This window comes from Helobdella robusta (assembly GCF_000326865.2).
Source record: "Helobdella robusta unplaced genomic scaffold HELROscaffold_35, whole genome shotgun sequence".
Taxonomy (NCBI): Eukaryota; Metazoa; Annelida; class Clitellata; order Rhynchobdellida; family Glossiphoniidae; genus Helobdella; species Helobdella robusta.
In genome coordinates this window covers 603,979-621,255 of record NW_008704704.1, presented here as the reverse complement: position 1 = coordinate 621,255, position 17,277 = coordinate 603,979, and the positions used below count along the sequence as shown (strand labels likewise).

The following is a 17,277-nucleotide window of genomic DNA, read 5'->3' as shown; positions in this document are numbered from 1 at the left end:
GTAAGCGAAGGCCGTTATATTTATTATAGATTTTTTTTCTATGAACAATTCAGTGTCAACGAAATTTTAGCATGAGAACTAAACTACAGTATTTGAGATCAACGTTGGCCGGATATTTTTCGTCGTAATAACCAACTTATCCACAATTTTCAAAGATAGTATGGATTGATCTGCCCTAGGAATGATGAAAATACAATCTACTGAAAATATCAAGCTGATGCATTTATTGATCACCATTTTAAATAAGGGTCAATGGTGGATTTCGGTAGTTCGAAGGAAAATAGATCTACTTTAAGACCAAGAAAATTATCATTTTCATCTCAGAAGTCGTTCTTTATTGAATTTTTCATATTTATCAAAAATAAATAGCTAATTTAAAATTTAATAGTTGAAAGTTTTGAAACATTTTGTTAAAGTAAAAACGTTTTATTGTTCCTGTTTTATTGATTCTATTTCTTACCCCAACCCTTCACAAACCCCAAAAATATTTTTGTAATACGAGGACCTAAGCATCTATTCTATGCATATGACCAGCTCCATTTATGTATTATAACATATATGATTAAATCAGCTCAATCAAAAACACCTCATTTTCAAACTAAGATTACAATTTACAGAAACACTCAACGAAAGGTTGTAATCGGTAACGAGCATTTTAACGTGTCCATAAAATTTAAAAAGTAAAGCTATGCATGAACATACTATTTACATGGTACACAACATAAAAAATATGAATGAGTCACTTTTTGAACAATCTAAACAATCAATGTAAAGAAACGACAATTCAAACTAAGAAACAAATAAATTTCAAATAATTTTGACGCAGCTTATAGTAAATGAAGAATATAAAGCTTATAGTAAATGAAGAATATAAAAAAATCGAAAAAATAAAACAAAAACAAAATTATTATAAGATATTTAAAATACAAAACATTTAGCGTTCACTAGAAAATGTTGTAAAATTGATTGTATACTTAATTGCTAAATATTATTAATAACATTATTTAAATTTGTCAATAAAATTTGTAAATTTTACAAAATCGTCTTCAATGAACTGAAAAATTTAAGTTATAGTTCTTTCTCGGCGACATTACACTTCTTCAAAATTGTCCCTGGCATAATAAATGACAATATAAAAATACCAATTTATGTAATCATCGATCTGTAATAACAACTATTAAATTTTAATAAAGATTCAACAAAATGGTAGAAAAATGTTTTGATAACTTTTTAACGTGTAAACTTTTCCAAATTACTTTTTTTAGATTTCAAACCCAAATTTTTTTTTCAATCATTCAAGTAATAAACTTTAACCGAAAATTGGGTCGCCGAATGTTTTTGTAGATAAGCAATTCCCAACCATTCTCGTGCCGCGACCGCTTTAGTACCATAATCCATTTATTATAATTTATTACAATTATCTCTTCAAAATTTTCGGAGGAATCAGCAACAAACACAATGCATGTGAATACACGTGAGACAACGCATCATACAAAAATCGCAATAAGAAAGTACAACAAAATCTTAGACAACAGGGTATAGGCTGCAAACACTTAATATACAATTTTAACGGACAGTGAAAAGAAATCATTTTTTGTTGCACCATTATTAACGAGTTCTATAAATTATTTTTTTGATGTTTCAAGAACAATGTCAAAATTGAGACTGTGAATGAACTTTTGGCAAGTGCAGCAAACGGAATGTCAGTTTGATAAAATTTCGCAAATTAATCAGTTCCATATGAACAAATTTTGAGTTACTGTAGGCACAAATAATCTACTTTAAAAAAAGTTTTAAAAAATTGAACCATGGCATATTATAAGAGAAATAAAAATCATGTTTTCGATGGTTTTAGGCGATAATGCACAGGTGAATCATCATTCAGATGATGCACAGGTGAATCATCATTCAGATGATACACAGGTGAATCATCATTCAAATGATGCACAGGTGAATCATCATTCAGTGATGCACAGGTGAATCATTCAACGACCGACGGGGTCGCGACTTACAGGTTTAGAATCGCTGGTGTAGATGGAGTCAATAACGAAATTATTTATAACAAATTTTAATGCAAAAATTAGAATACCTACTACCAAATAATTTAATTTTGATTAAAGAAGTTCTACATTGTTTTTACATCTCACCTTGAGTGCTATATTAACATTTCAAAATAATTTTTAAAAAACACCACCATTTATCAAATCAGTTTCTGGCGAGCATTTGTTTATTCCTGTACTATTTATCCGTTTTGCTCTAGACTAGTTATTTAATTAATTTAATTAATTTAATTAAATAACCACGATAAAGAAACGACGAGACAAAAACGTAAAAAAAAAGAACTCCATAATTTCTAATATAATAAATTCACTATTTCGCTCTTTCTGCATTTCTTTGTTAGTCATTTAACCCGTTTTAAACTGGTTTAAATACATAAATAAAATATATTAAAAAGATGAGAAAATATCACAAACAAACAAGGAGGAAGGAATGCTTTCTAAACCTTGTTCAAATTTGGTCGACCTGTTTGTAGACATGATGGTATGATGTCCGTAACAAGACATAAGGAAAACATGACTCAAGCAGATCCATTGTTAAGAATGGCGATTCTTGTATTATCTGGCGGCATGTAACATTAGATCTATATTTAATTTTGCTGAAATATATTTAATGGCTAGAGCCAATCTTCACAACGACTTTCTCCTTTAAGTTCTAAATATGATTATATTAAATTAAATATAAACTGAATTCAAATGAAATAATATAATAAAACTAGGCTTAGGATTTGATTGCGATCAAATTTAGATGTAGATTCAAAATTGGATTAAACGTCCTTAATTTTGGAAGGGCTGTAAAATCTTCCCCACTCGTTGATGATTACAAGAATAAGTTTAAAATTATTGATATACGTTTCAGGATAATAATAATAACCTGGTCAAGAAGTAAATAGACGGATTCTCTGTTTTTGATCGCCTCCTTGTCCACTTCCTGACCTAGCCTCAACAAGCTGGACGAAGCTAACTAATGATTTTAAATTGCTATATTTTAAAAAGTTGAATGTACAAAATTAAATTATTCTAATATATAACATGGATAAAAGCAAACAAAAATCCAAAAATTAATACTGCAAGAAATTCTTTCAGCCTGGCCTCGACATCTCCATGTCCAAGCACTGTGAACAAAGCACCAGCCAGACTGTTGATAGCTTTGGAAAGACAGTGTATGTTGTTGTTGTGGCCTGAATAGTTAAGAAATCGTATAAATTACAATTCCTATTGTAGGAAATATTCAAATGTACTTACATAATTATTGTTGACATTTAATCATTTTTTTTCTTTGAAAAATCAGGAACGTGAATTAAAGCTAGAAATCGTGAGCCATTTTTTAGTTTTACTGATAAAACAATAAACGACAGATTAAAATTATTTAAAACAACTTCACTGAAATTTCTAAACTGCCATAACAGGAGGATAGTAACAAAATTTGTTTTAATAGATGGAATAATAACATAAATGGAAAGATTATTAACCGGTAATTTAATTTTTGTACCTTTGCAAGTGAATTTTTTTCTAAAAAAGATGTGTAATTATGTGGTAATCATATTAATTTGAAGTAATAATGTTCACCTTCATAGGCAGGCTTGAATATTGAAGATTCCGTACGAGCAAGTCTTGGAATTGCAACTGCTATAAAAACCATTAACAAACAGGCCACTGTATAATCATCTTCTCCTAATAAAATAATATCAGTGACAGGTTTAAAATCTATTGCGCTCCACCATGAAGCTGATTCCAAACAGGATTTATGAGCAAATGGTAATAATAAGAAAGTCGAATTAACTAACAAAAAAATAGAAAAAGGATGCAAATTGTATAATAATTTTGTGTCAACAAAAAATGTCATGTACTTATTTTTTCAAGATTTAAAGATAAATATGATGAGAACATTTCTTAAGTGGTAATAGATTATAAAAAAGTTAGGTGCATCAGGAGAGAGAGAGAGAGAGAGAGAAAGAGAGAGAGAGAGAACAGAGAGAGAGAGAGAGAGAGAGAGAGAACAGAGAGAGACCATGTAAATATTTATAAGAAGGCTTGGTAAATTTATTTGATAAAATGTTGCTAACTTGGTGACATGAATAATGAAATAAAAAACAGACCGGGTTTTTGTTGTCTGAGTGCAGCGCACAGAGCTGGATCAACATCACACGACAGTCCTGCAGCCGATGCCATCTCATTCACAATCTTCAAAAATTCATCAAGTTTTATAAATACCTTAGTTTCTTTTACATAAAATTCAAAATTGAATGCAAGAAAAATAATGAAATAATTTTACAAAATATCGACACAATAAATTTTTATGAATAACCATAGATAACAATCCAAAAGTGTAAATAATTCCTCAATCATGAAATTCAACCTTCAGTCCGTAATTTTACAAAATTAAAATCAATTACAAAATTGAAAAACTAGATAAACCCCTCAAAAAATTATTCATTCCTCTCAGTGGTGCAAATAAATAAGTTGATGCAGAACGAAAATTACGCCGTGGGTTAATTATTGACAAATTTAAGAGTGTATTTTTAAAAATTCCGACAATAGAGTTTCAAAACGATTATAAAACTCTTTATATATTTCGAAATAGAAGTAATACTTTTAAAACCTATCAAACACCGTCAAATAAGAAAAGAAGTAATAATGCTAACTGAACAATTACAAGTAAATAGATAAAACTTCATAACGGATGTAACAAATATTCCAAGCTTTTTCGAATCACCATCGAAACAAAAAGAGACATGATCGACACACTGGCTTGTCATTGCAGTAGCCCGTGGACTATTCAACGAAACGAAGATGCTTTTGCTAGGGGTTGGTGATAAATGGCGTAAAAATTGGTTTTTCGGAATTTCAAGTCGCCACCGCACATGACGTGTTAAGCATTAAAAATCATTTGTATGTTCATTTTTGATGCCTCCTAAGCCCATTCGAAAATGTGTACATTGCTAATAACAGGAGTTCAACATTGATCATAAAAATAATTAATCTTATCTGAAGTAATTAACTCATCTGATACAAACTTCCACTGATATTTTCATACCTGGGCTTTTCCCATATCTTATATAATAAATTCAATTAAATTAAATTGAATTTTCTCTAATATGCTGACAAATTTGTTGTTTAATATTTCAGATAGTGTAATACGACAGTTTAAGTTTGATTAAATTGTTTGACAAGTATCTTTACACATAGAACTTTAGGATTTGCTCTAGAATGAATAAACAAATTAACATGATCAAAAGATATATGACTTGAAGGCAATATTCCAAAACTTTATGGTAGATCTAAATTTTGATTCTAAACATGGATCTTTAATTCTAAACATGGACTTGTTGCGCCAGAGTTTCAGCATAAACCATAGAATTATTACAGTTTGTGCTTCATTTGGAAAATTGTGATTTGCATCAAGTACTATTTCTCTATAGAGATAACAGGTTTCGATGTCTTTCACGTGCTAGTGCAGTTATCGTACTTTTCCCTTCATGGAAAGCTTCCTCAAAAACAATCCACGAATCACAAATCGTTTATCACGTATCGTTAAAAGTTTTTGAATGTCGAATATTTTAAACCTGTTTTTGCTCTGTTTGGTGCTCTCGGAATTAATCTGGTTGAGCCTTTCTATAGTTTCTGAAGAGTTTTTATAAGACTCTCTTTCAGGAAATGTCAAAAGATATGACTTCTGATTTTTTCAGGTTTGTCAAGCCATAGTTTAACGGTATTGAGTCAAATCCGTTTGACGATGTAGCTCGCAGTTATGGCCATGACATTGTTCATGCATTATCGGAAACTGAGTGCCAGTATGAAGAAGATTGCATCAAACTGTGTAATTTTATAATGCTTAAATTAAAAGCCACCTAAGCAGACAACGCCATGGCTACGGAATTACTTCGGATTTCGAGGAATATCTTGTTGAACAACAAACCCCAAATATAGACGACACTCTAGTTACAAACATAGCAATGGAACGTTTATGTGGTCAAGTAGACTACCGTCTTCACAAATTACAGTAGATTGAGTCTGTCAGAAAAAGTATTATCATCCAGCAGCCCGAAGAACTTCAGGCACAATCAAAGTTGTAATTTAAAAGTTTCAGTGAAAAAGTTTGTCAGGTTAAGAATCTAAAACCAACTTGGAGTCAATCTATAAAAGAGAAGTTTCGGGCAGGTTTTGCTGAGAAACAGGTTATTGTAGTCATGAAAGAAAGGAAGAGATTAAATATGATTGCAGAATTGAAAGAAGAATGTGGACCCTTCACTAGTCCGTATGAAGTTGAAGAATACATGAAGTCGGACATCACTGAGGCCAAGAAGCAGAAAAGAATGAAAAAAAAAATTCAGTTTGCTAGAGACTCGTCAACGCATTTGCTCAAATCTGATCCTCTGTTTCGCATTCAAGTTACACTTCCGAATAAAATGTCGTGACAAGACGTCGCTTGAGTTCAGTATTTCATTAAAAGCATTAGACAGTACTCAACAAATCAGTCATCTGTCACCACGGAACAATTTCTGAAATTATTAATTCATTCACTTACTTGACTCTGTACATTTGCGAATAATATATGCACACATACAAATATGATACATGTATCTAACATAATGTAACATGATGTAACAAATTTATAGTAGAAATAAAATAAATGATTGCAATTGTGCATGCAGGTTGCGTTAATTACAGTCTTTTTGGTTTCTGGGTAGGTTTTTATAGGCCGATTTGGCTAGGTTCTCGCATTTGGTTACGCCCCACAGACTAACTTTCTTCAAATTAAGCCTCAGATTTCAAAACCTTTTGAGAGGGATCAAATTTGACTAAAAAATCTAGTGTTATACATTTTTGAATTCTTGGGTGGTCAGCAACTCGATGCAAAATGGTGTTGTCTTAAAATTCAGAAACTCATGATTATCACCACTCCATACTTTTGCTCAAATGATTGCCAGAACCGAGCAGGCAGAGATCAGATAACAAAGAAAATAAAGGGCAAAATTTAATTTCTGATGCTAAGTTCTCCGGACGTATAAAATAATTCGCACTAACGGATTATCTTATTATTTAAAAGCTAATGATCACAGTGATATCTGTAATTCAAACTTGGATGCTCAAGGAAGCCAAACAATATTTGGTTGCCGAATTTTCCAAAATCAATTAAATCTGGAATAATCTTAGAAGGATTGAAATCTAGCTCTGAGATTTCGCTGTCAAAAAAACTGCAAAATTATTGTGAACAATTAGAGACCAGTTCAACTTGGTTTAAAATTGTGAAATCAACTACAAAAGACAGACTATGATAGACTATTTTGTAGAGAAAACATATTTACGCAAAGACAATATGGTTTCCTCCAAATTTGCAAGACAAAACAATTGGATTAGCACTTATTTAAACATGGCAAACTGAAAAATTTAAATATTCACTGGAAGGTGTGTGTCTAAATAAATAATATTTATTGTAAATATAAATATTAATTATATAGACAGGCGACAGGGGTTTCGGAAGTGGCGGCAGAACATATAAAAGCGAGTGGGGTGATAGGAATTGAAGTTATGATGAGAATTGCTAACAGTATGTTTGATGATGAAGGTATACCTGAGGATTGGCGACACAGTGTGTTGGTGCCGTTGTATAAGGGCAAAGGAGAAGTGAGAAATTGTGGGTCATATATAGGGGTGTGAAATTGCTAGAGCACGGAATGAAGGTAGTGGAGAGGGTGCTTGAGAGGAGGTTGAGAAATATGGTGACAGTTAATGAAATGCAGTGTGGGTTTATGCCTGGTAGGGGAACGGTGGATGCGTTGTTCATGGTGAGAATGTTGCAGGAGAATTATAGAAAGAAGAAACGAAGATTGTACATGTGTTTTGTGGATCTAGAAAAGGCTTTTGATCGAGTACCGAGGAAGATCACTGAATGGGCGTTGAGGAAGAAAGGAGTGAATGAGAGACTTGTTAAAGCTGTGATGCAGCTGTATGAAGGGGCAAAGACAAAGGTGAGGGTTGGAAGGGGGATGTCGGACGCTTTTAGTGTTAAGATAGGAGTGCATCAAGGATCAGTGTTATCACCGTTTCTGTTTGCAATTGTGATGGATGTTGTGTGTGGAAACATAATGGAGGGGTTGTTATTTGAGATTTTGTATGCAGATGATTTAGTCTTGATGGCTGATAGCATGGAAGAATTGCAGTTAAAATTTGACAGATGGAAAAGTGTTATTGAAAAAAAAGGGTTGAAAGTTAATATTGGTAAGACGAAGGTAATGGTGAGTGGGGAAGGTGGGGAGCGAGTGATAAGTAAAGTAGACCCCTGTGGGGTATGTGATAGGAGAGTGAAGGCTAACTCGGTATTGTGTATAGGATGTCAGAAATGGGTGCATAAGAGATGTAGTGGTGTGAGGGGGGCACTGAAAAAGGTGGAAGGCACGTTCAAATGTAAGAAATGTGTTCATGGTGTGATTAATAGGACGGACGCAAGGACGGGGTTGAGTGGTGGTATTGAAAAAGTGGAAAGCTTTGTTTACTTAGGGGATAAGCTGAACGCGGATGGAGGATGTTTGAGCGCAGTTACGGCTAGAGTTCGTGTAGGATGGATGAAATTTAGGGAACTGGGTGGGGTATTGTGTGGAAAGAAATGGTCAGTGAAGATGAAAGGGAGGGTATATAAAGCATGTGTGAGAGCAGCGATGGTATATGGAGGTGAAACTTGGGTGTTGAGGAGAGAGGAGGAAAGTGTACTGCAGAGGGCTGAAAGAGCTATGGTGAGGATGATGTGTGGGGTTAAAGTGAAGGATAGGAGGAGTAGTACAGAGCTGATGTCAATGATGGGACTGAATGAGGACAATGTGACATTGATAAGGAGATCGAGATTGCGGTGGTATGGACATGTGTTGAGAAGGGATGAAAGGGTCGGGATTAGGCGAGCGTTGGAGTTCGAGGTTGAAGGAGTGGTAGGAAGGGGTCGTTCGCGATTGGGATGGAGAGAGCAGGTGGAGAAGGACAGGGTGAAAGCGGGGTTGCGTGATACTGAGGCGAGTGACAGATGTGGATGGCGTCGAGGGGTATTTCGGTTTCATCATAGGTAGCCAAACGGCAACCCCCGATCTCGGGGAAAATGTCGTCTAAACGTGTGTTGTTGTTGTTGTTATTGTAAATATAAATAATGTAAATAAAAACTCTGCATAACATAAAAAGTCTACATAATGATGCCAAATTATAAAAAATAAGTGCAATATAAATAAAGAGTCCACATAAGATAAAAAACTAAACAAAAGAAAAATTTTTGAAAAGCAAGAAATAACTCTTAAGATTTGCAAATGAAATTATTCTCTATTAAATCGTAATAAATCAATTATTGGAACCAATAAACTATAAAAAAAAACTAAAATGTAATAATTAAACACAAGAACTCCATTAAAAAACAGGCTATAAGAAAAGAAATGACAGAAGTTCGATAGCATACAATCCATTTATATTTATATACCTGACTCCGAATAGAAGCAAGCTGTTAACGTTGAGTGAAGATATTAAAAGTGTCACATCATTAATAAATCAAATAAAATGATATGTATGTGCCTTTAAATAATAACGTTTCCTAGTTTTTTTATAAAATGTTTTGATTTTGAAGATAGTTTAAGAAATTGGAGAACGTTAAATATTTACTAAAACGTAGTTAACTAAAACTAATTTAGCATCTCAAATAATGTGAAAAGAAAACTCAAACATAAAAAAAACCCTAGCATTAACCCTACTTTACTTTCAATCCTTTACAAATATAATCCTTATGTTTGTAAATTTCTGAAATTATTTCCTTCATTGAAGTGAAAGGTGACATGAAAGGCGAGTTTGTAAAATAAAAAAAACCCAATTCTCTTTGTAAAACCTACCCACTTCAAGTCCTCACAAAAAATCAACTCAATTTGAAAAAAAGTTTTTCTCAAATCTACTCAAAGATCAGAAATAAAATGTTAATGCTCGATCCAGTTAGTAAACTCAAACAAAGATTTGCGTTTCAGGGTTCAGCCAAAAACATTGTAAGACAAAAAATAACAAATCATGTTTCCTATCAAAATTAAAAACTAAATATTTTTTGTATAACAGCGTTTAAAAATTTGTTAGAATATTAAAAATGACAAAATAAATAAACTGCATCAAACCTCTCATGAAAATTGTGTGGTAGCTTGCAAAAGATGGCGCAGGAATTGTTGAACGTTAAATTCTTGTAGTGATTTTTATGCGTGCAGTGAGCAAAAATTAATGTTGCCATCTGGCATATGCAAGATGTAGTATGGCTTGCCGGTGTGAAAGAAGCATAAAGTAATGCGTTGGTGAGGCCTTCAGAACAACAAGGCCCTCATAAAAGATGGTTGGGCCATATTTATATAGGTTTAGGGTGAAATTTAGAAAGACATCTTTCTGACGCAAACATTAAAAATTTAGATCAACTTAAACAACCGCGGCATGCCAGCAGTAGGAACATTTACATCTTGCCAGCAGTAAGTGGAGCAGCAGTGACATCACAAACCCAGAAGAGTTTCATAACGTCATGAATCCCAAGTGAACCATAATAATGATTTAACCGCTGTAATTAGTAACAAAAGAATAAAAAGAAAAATTGTAGATACCATGGACTCTTGTCCATTGGGAGCATGCTGTTGGAAATCCTTGATAGAATTCAACAGGAAGGGTATTCTAATTTCCAGGATCTGTAAATTCAACAGGGCAGAGTTTAATTGAAAATTTAACGTTGGCTTATCATATTACAAACATAAACAAAAATGCATGTTTCGAAAATATAATCTTATAAAAAAGGTTTTAAAGTTATAAAATTTATTGTATGATAAAAAATACAAAACAGGTGATCAGGATTATTACAACGAGCAAAATTTACTTAAACAGACAGACAGACAAACAATCAGACAAAAAACAAACAATCAAACAGATAGACAGACAAACAACTTGAAACAAATAAGTGAGAGCTAAGTTACAAACATCTAGCAGAGCATCTTGAGAGAGTCCTCTGAAAGCCAGAAGCACACCAATAGTTGTCATCCTTTGTAGCAAAACATCAGCACCTGCATGTCATAATATTATTTAAAAAACACAATAAGATATTGAAATCTTTCTAACACAGTCTGTTACCCTAGGTTCGCAAAAAAAGTACAAAAATATCTATTTATTCATTCATTCATTTAATCATTCATTCAACAACTTCATTTCATAACCTTGGATTTATTCATTTAATAATTTGACAAAGCACTAAAAGCCAGTAACTGTATTTTATTCCGGCGCTCACATTGCATGAATCATCTACCCCAACTCTCCTTTATCAAACAACAAAACTTGTCATGGCTAATTTATTTTATTGCGCCGATTTGTTTCATTATTCTCCAGCTGCCAATTTGGTCAGCATTTCATTTCAATCACCTCATTTACATTCTACCACCTAATTATGATATATATTTATCCACAGGTAGCATTTAAATGCTGGCATTTGAAATTGGTCTTACGTAATACATAAGCCAAAAAGCGTTAGCCAGTTTGATAAAAAGAAAATAAAATAATCTTTCCATAACAAAATAGAAAAATTGAACATTAAAAAAAATTAAAACTTGACTGGTCAATTTTTTTTGTAATTCTTTCATCAATTCTGGCTTATCGAAGTTAGACCTCAATTCCATCAACACCAGTTTGTTCTGAATCACTAGCTTCTGCATGTGAAAATGTGCGAGATCTCGTTTAAAAAGAAATTAAATAATGTGAAACAACACCAATTAAGACAAAACTAGATTAGAAAAAAGGAATTAAAGTTAAAAAAATGTTGAGCATTTGAAAAAGATAACTCATGCAGATTTAGAATGCCAAATTATAACAAACAAAATTAGTTGTTTTGTCAACAGAAAAGACAAAAGTTATTCACAGCATGAAGAAGTTAATAGGAATATAAGTGTTTCAAAGATATCATTGCATAATGAATGAATGAACGAATGAATGAACGAATAAAATAATAGTAAAAATTATAATAAAAAATGTTACGGCACATTATTAAAATGTAAAGCACTGCAATATAGAATAAATTATAAGCAGAAGCAGGATTCTCTAACTTTTATTTCATCAAACTGGTTGGAGATATGGTTCATCAGCTTCTCGTTCAAGTACTTCATGCCATATGGGCCGACCAACTCGGCCAACGCTCGTAATTCTATGAAGTATTTAATGAATAATTAGACATTCGAAATATGCTTGCAAATTGATCGCACCAAATAGACTGTGAAATAACAAATTATGATTAATATTAACATATAACCGTGCCTTCAATCGTGATTGCAATTTTAAAGTCCTAACCCATCAGGTCAGCATACTCTTCAATGAAGAAGTTGGATTGTGGGTCAACGACGGTACTGATGAAAGCTTTGTGATTTTCAGAATATATACCATGGCCAGCTCCTATTCGACGAAGCAGCACATCCAAGTACCTTTTTTTAAATACATTACATTGGAAATCACATACCATATAAATAAGAACATGCGTCGGCTACATACTGAACAAATAGGAATGTGCGTCACTACTCTCTTGGGTAAAATAACAAATAACAAAATAATGTGGCTGAAGAGTTCTGAATAATGATAGTTAATAATAAAAAGATTTGTAATAATAATAGAACTTTGAATAGGATAACAGCCATGACGCTGTACAACTAGTTCAGCGTTTTCAAATGGAGAAGAAAGCATATTACCAAATTACAACAAATCAATTATAATTGATGATTAAAAATTTCGATCATTACAAGAGAAGAAGTCTCAGGCTGTCATCAACATTTCCTTTAATAAATTTTGTGATCTTTTTGCAAACTCTATCTCCCTGACCTCGTCACCGTAAATCTTGTCATTATTTTCATTTGTTAACAGTTAGCGGTATTCTATTTTCAGGATGATCTTGCTGAAAGTACTTTAGAAAAAACTCGTAAGTATTTTATGGAGTCGAGGCAAGCAGTCACTGTTTGGTTATGTTTAATTACGTATTTCCAGCAGCGAATCCAACCTAAATCTCGCTGCCTCACATTCATCACAGTTGTTGTCGTTATCTATTAATAGGTGTAGTATGCTCAATTGCATTGTACAAAATAAAAATACGACGACCTGCCTTTGAAAAATCTACTTTGATCAGCTCTAATCCTATCTCTTGAAACTGAATGAGAATAAGAAGTCAGTTGGTGGTAAATTTGAATTCACTTTTACGAACAAAATATTTATTAAGAAGCAAATGGCTATATAGGGAGTTTCGTTGGGTCAAAGAAGGGAAAGGTTAATGTCAATCTTTAAAAAATTGTTGTTTTGTTCAAGATATTCACAAACTTAGATTATTCATTCACTGGAATCTCCATCGAATATGAATTATAAACGCTAAGCGAGAATAACGCGTTTCAATCAGAATAACAAAAAAATACTTTCATATATAAATTTCTTAATTTTAAAAACACATTTTGTAAATAGACAAAACAATGTTAGCTGCGCCAAATTACATAAACGTTAAATAAGATTTGAAAAACACATATTCAATAATCTAGATTAGTTTTAAACGATTTTTTCATATTGTAATGAGCAAAAGTGGGGAAGATAGAAAAATAGCGACAGAACAAACCACTGCGTGTAATTGGCGCAAACTGTCGGCTCTCCATTGAAACTGTCCACTGCTTGAGATTGCTGCGGTAAAACACTGTTGAACACTTTTGATATATCCATATGAACTGTTCAATTAAAAAATTACGTTAACTACTTTAAAACAAGTTAGGCAGTTGTATTTAATTAAGTAGAGTCACGTTTATTTATGTAAACAAACGGCATAACAATAAAATCAAGAGTATATAGAAGTCGCACAAGCAAGGTAACGAACTTGCCATACATCGAAAACATCTTTCACTGAATACAAACTGAACGCTCATTTAACAGATTTTTAAAATCTTTAAGAATCAGAGACTTAGATAATGAGAATGGCGAAAAATGTATCTGACGGTAGGTAGATTTTCAGGCTCCGTATTCTTTGAGGCAATGGCATTTGGCGCAATAGCATTTGAACCCGGTCAGAGCGAGACAAGCAAAACACAACCAACGTTTGTCTAGTCTAAGCTGACTTGTCGACCAATGGTGCTACCTTGCGTCATATACAATTTCAGGCAGATTTTAATTCGGTTTTAAACAAAATAAAACTTTTGTAAAAAAAAGACATTTTCAGGCCATTTTTTGACAAAAAACATCTTTCACTGAATACAAACTGAACGCTCATTTAACAGATTTTTAAAATCTTTAAGAATCAGAGACTTAGATAATGAGAATGGCGAAAAATGTATCTGACGGTAGGTAGATTTTCAGGCTCCGTATTCTTTGAGGCAATGGCATTTGGCGCAATAGCATTTGAACCCGGTCAGAGCGAGACAAGCAAAACACAACCAACGTTTGTCTAGTCTAAGCTGACTTGTCGACCAATGGTGCTACCTTGCGTCATATACAATTTCAGGCAGATTTTAATTCGGTTTTAAACAAAATAAAACTTTTGTAAAAAAAAGACATTTTCAGGCCATTTTTTGACAAAAAACACGTAAAGAATAAATGCGATCGCAGTCAGTAGAAAATTAGCAAATAAAAATAAATTGAAAACAATTACTCATAATAAAAAAAGTGTAAATACACTTTTACCATAATTTTCAATAGACTGGAGTACACTCATAACGGCTTTGATGTTACTCAACAGTTCAGAAGGTTTGACTACATCCTTCGTCTCCCCGTTGTACACCATCATGTTGACTAAGCATCTAACAGTTTAAAATATTAACACAATTTCATATTTCTGGCAGAATGATGAAACTCAAAATTAAAGTGGAAAGAGTTGATTTATTTACAAAGGGTTAACATGGGTGGATATCATGAAGAGTTGGAGAAATTTCGCAAGTTAGATACCCGCGAGACTGCCTGCCCTTCCTGGATACGCTAACGAATTTAACACTGGTAATCCGCAGACTGAATGCCACAAAACGATGGTGACGGTGGTGAGCTATAGAATCAAAATACTGAACGACAAATTTATAACAAATAAAAAAAACTAACTGGTTAAATCGAACTTCAAGTTGCTGGCTGAAGAATTCTCTTGGAACAAAGCCGTGGTCCCAGACGTTGATGATATTGCAGTAATTTATGGAGAAGCACAACTCTGTCAGTGCCATGTGTAACTTGTCCATTCTTTGAAAATCATAATAAATTTTAAAATATAAAAAAGTACCAAAGACTGACAGTTGAAAATTTTCCTCCAAAAAGATTTGTAGATAGGTAAAAACAAAATAATATGTAAGCGAAAAACAAAACGAGTCACCGCAGGAAATACAGAGCTGGCAAATGTCGTACGACAATGCATTGTTATGTTGCATTGCATTGAGATAAAATGAAGTATCATATAATGCACTTTATTTGTCCAAAAATTAAAAAAACAAATAGTGACAAAATGCTGTTTAAATAACATTTTCATGCAGGTCTGAGTTTTTGGCTCAGCAAAGTTTTGTGAACAAATAAAACAAAAGCAAATAAAAGCAAGGCTTGTATCACAAGCAAATAAATTAAAATTAAATTGAAATAAATTTGGAAATAAAGAAATCTACACTCTTCTAGTCAACTTATACAAATCCATAAATACAACCAAACACACGTAATATTTTCTAGTAGCTTTATGTTGGAATTCTGCTCGCAGTTATGATTATTTATAAAGGTTAAGAGGATAGATAAAAACAAACAACTTTAAAAATTTCAAAATATAAATCAATTTTGAGATGAACAATTTAAGCTTTCAATTAAAAATTGTAAACGTTACGTAAATAAAGTAAAATGATTGTTTAATACGTATCCTTTAATTTACTTAAAATCTATTCCATTTCAAACTTTATTATGCCCATGTATTTTATGTTTATTCTTTGATCCTTGTGAAAACTATTTATGTAAGGTAATTGAACGATCACAAAAATCTTTAAATTCGTTAAGGGAGGTCTGCACAAATAGTTTTTATTTTCTTGACCTCCTGATTTTTTGTCAAATAAAATTCTAAAAAATAAAAACAAAAATGTGACATCAGCGCTCTTCTCACTTGCAGTGAAATATATAATGGAAAATTAAACGAGGCGTTTTGCGTGGGTTTTTGTTTGTAGTCTGCGTGTCGTGTACAAGGTCATTGGCATATAACGAGCTGTCAAGAGGTCAAGAGATGTGATGTGGTGTCAAGAGATGTGATGTGGTGGACGGTCACTGGATGACTGTATTGAATACTAAAAAACAATGGAGCACGGTGGAAAAAAACAGACATATGAAGAAAAATTATGGTAGGTTTGACATGTTATTCAAAAATTACAGCAATTGAATCGATCACATAAAACACTCAAAAATTATTTTATGAACAATATAGAACAATCTTCACGTTGTTCACCTAGTAAATTCTTCTCTATGTTTTCTTCTACTTTCATCTCCAGGCTTCTCATCTTCGACTTGTGGCTTGTTCTTCTTATCCTTTTTCTTGATTGCGCTACTTGCGACCAAAGAAACAGCATTCTTTGGCAACAACTGCATTATGTTTTACAACGATTTTTATACAATGAAAATAACATGAAATGACATCTTTTAATGACATTGTTAACTTAACCAACAACAACAACAACAACACACGTTTAGACGGCATTTTCCCCGAGATCGGGGGTTGCCGTTTGGCTACCTATGATGAAACCGAAATACCCCTCGACGCCATCCACATCTGTCACTCGCCTCAGTATCACGCAACCCCGCTTTCACCCTGTCCTTCTCCACCTGCTCTCTCCATCCCAACCGCGGACGACCCCTTCCTACCACTCCTTCAACCTCGAACTCCAACGCTCGCCTAATCCCGACCCTTTCATCCCTTCTCAACACATGTCCATACCACCGCAATCTCGATCTCCTTATCAATGTCACAATGTCCTCATTCAGTCCCATCATTGACATCAGCTCTGTACTACTCCTCCTATCCTTCACTTTAACCCCACACATCATCCTCACCATAGCTCTTTCAGCCCTCTGCAGTACACTTTCCTCCTCTCTCCTCAACACCCAAGTTTCACCACCATATATCATCGCTGCTCTCACACATGCTTTATATACCCTCCCTTTCATCTTCACTGACCATTTCTTTCCACACAATACCCCACCCAGTTCCCTAAATTTCATCCATCCCACACGAACT

General features: G+C 33.2%; 1 protein-coding gene across 1 annotated transcript in view; it reads right to left on the bottom strand.

The window, feature by feature from the left end:
* Positions 1-464: 464 nt before the first annotated feature.
* The window catches only part of HELRODRAFT_101134 (hypothetical protein), a gene marked incomplete at its 5' end in the record, with an annotated part of 44,808 nt that continues 27,995 nt past the window's right edge, over positions 465-17,277 (bottom strand). The window contains 16 exons of the mRNA XM_009023186.1: positions 465-850; positions 875-1,112; positions 2,504-2,619; positions 2,932-3,021; positions 3,126-3,238; positions 3,627-3,731; positions 4,157-4,241; positions 10,655-10,735; positions 11,022-11,104; positions 11,647-11,740; positions 12,134-12,231; positions 12,375-12,505; positions 13,672-13,777; positions 14,724-14,839; positions 15,132-15,263; positions 16,492-16,625. Of these exons, the coding sequence (XP_009021434.1) occupies positions 2,509-2,619; positions 2,932-3,021; positions 3,126-3,238; positions 3,627-3,731; positions 4,157-4,241; positions 10,655-10,735; positions 11,022-11,104; positions 11,647-11,740; positions 12,134-12,231; positions 12,375-12,505; positions 13,672-13,777; positions 14,724-14,839; positions 15,132-15,263; positions 16,492-16,625 (1,479 nt within the window). The 3' untranslated portion in view covers positions 465-850; positions 875-1,112; positions 2,504-2,508. The remainder of the gene's footprint in view (positions 851-874; positions 1,113-2,503; positions 2,620-2,931; positions 3,022-3,125; positions 3,239-3,626; positions 3,732-4,156; positions 4,242-10,654; positions 10,736-11,021; positions 11,105-11,646; positions 11,741-12,133; positions 12,232-12,374; positions 12,506-13,671; positions 13,778-14,723; positions 14,840-15,131; positions 15,264-16,491; positions 16,626-17,277) is intronic.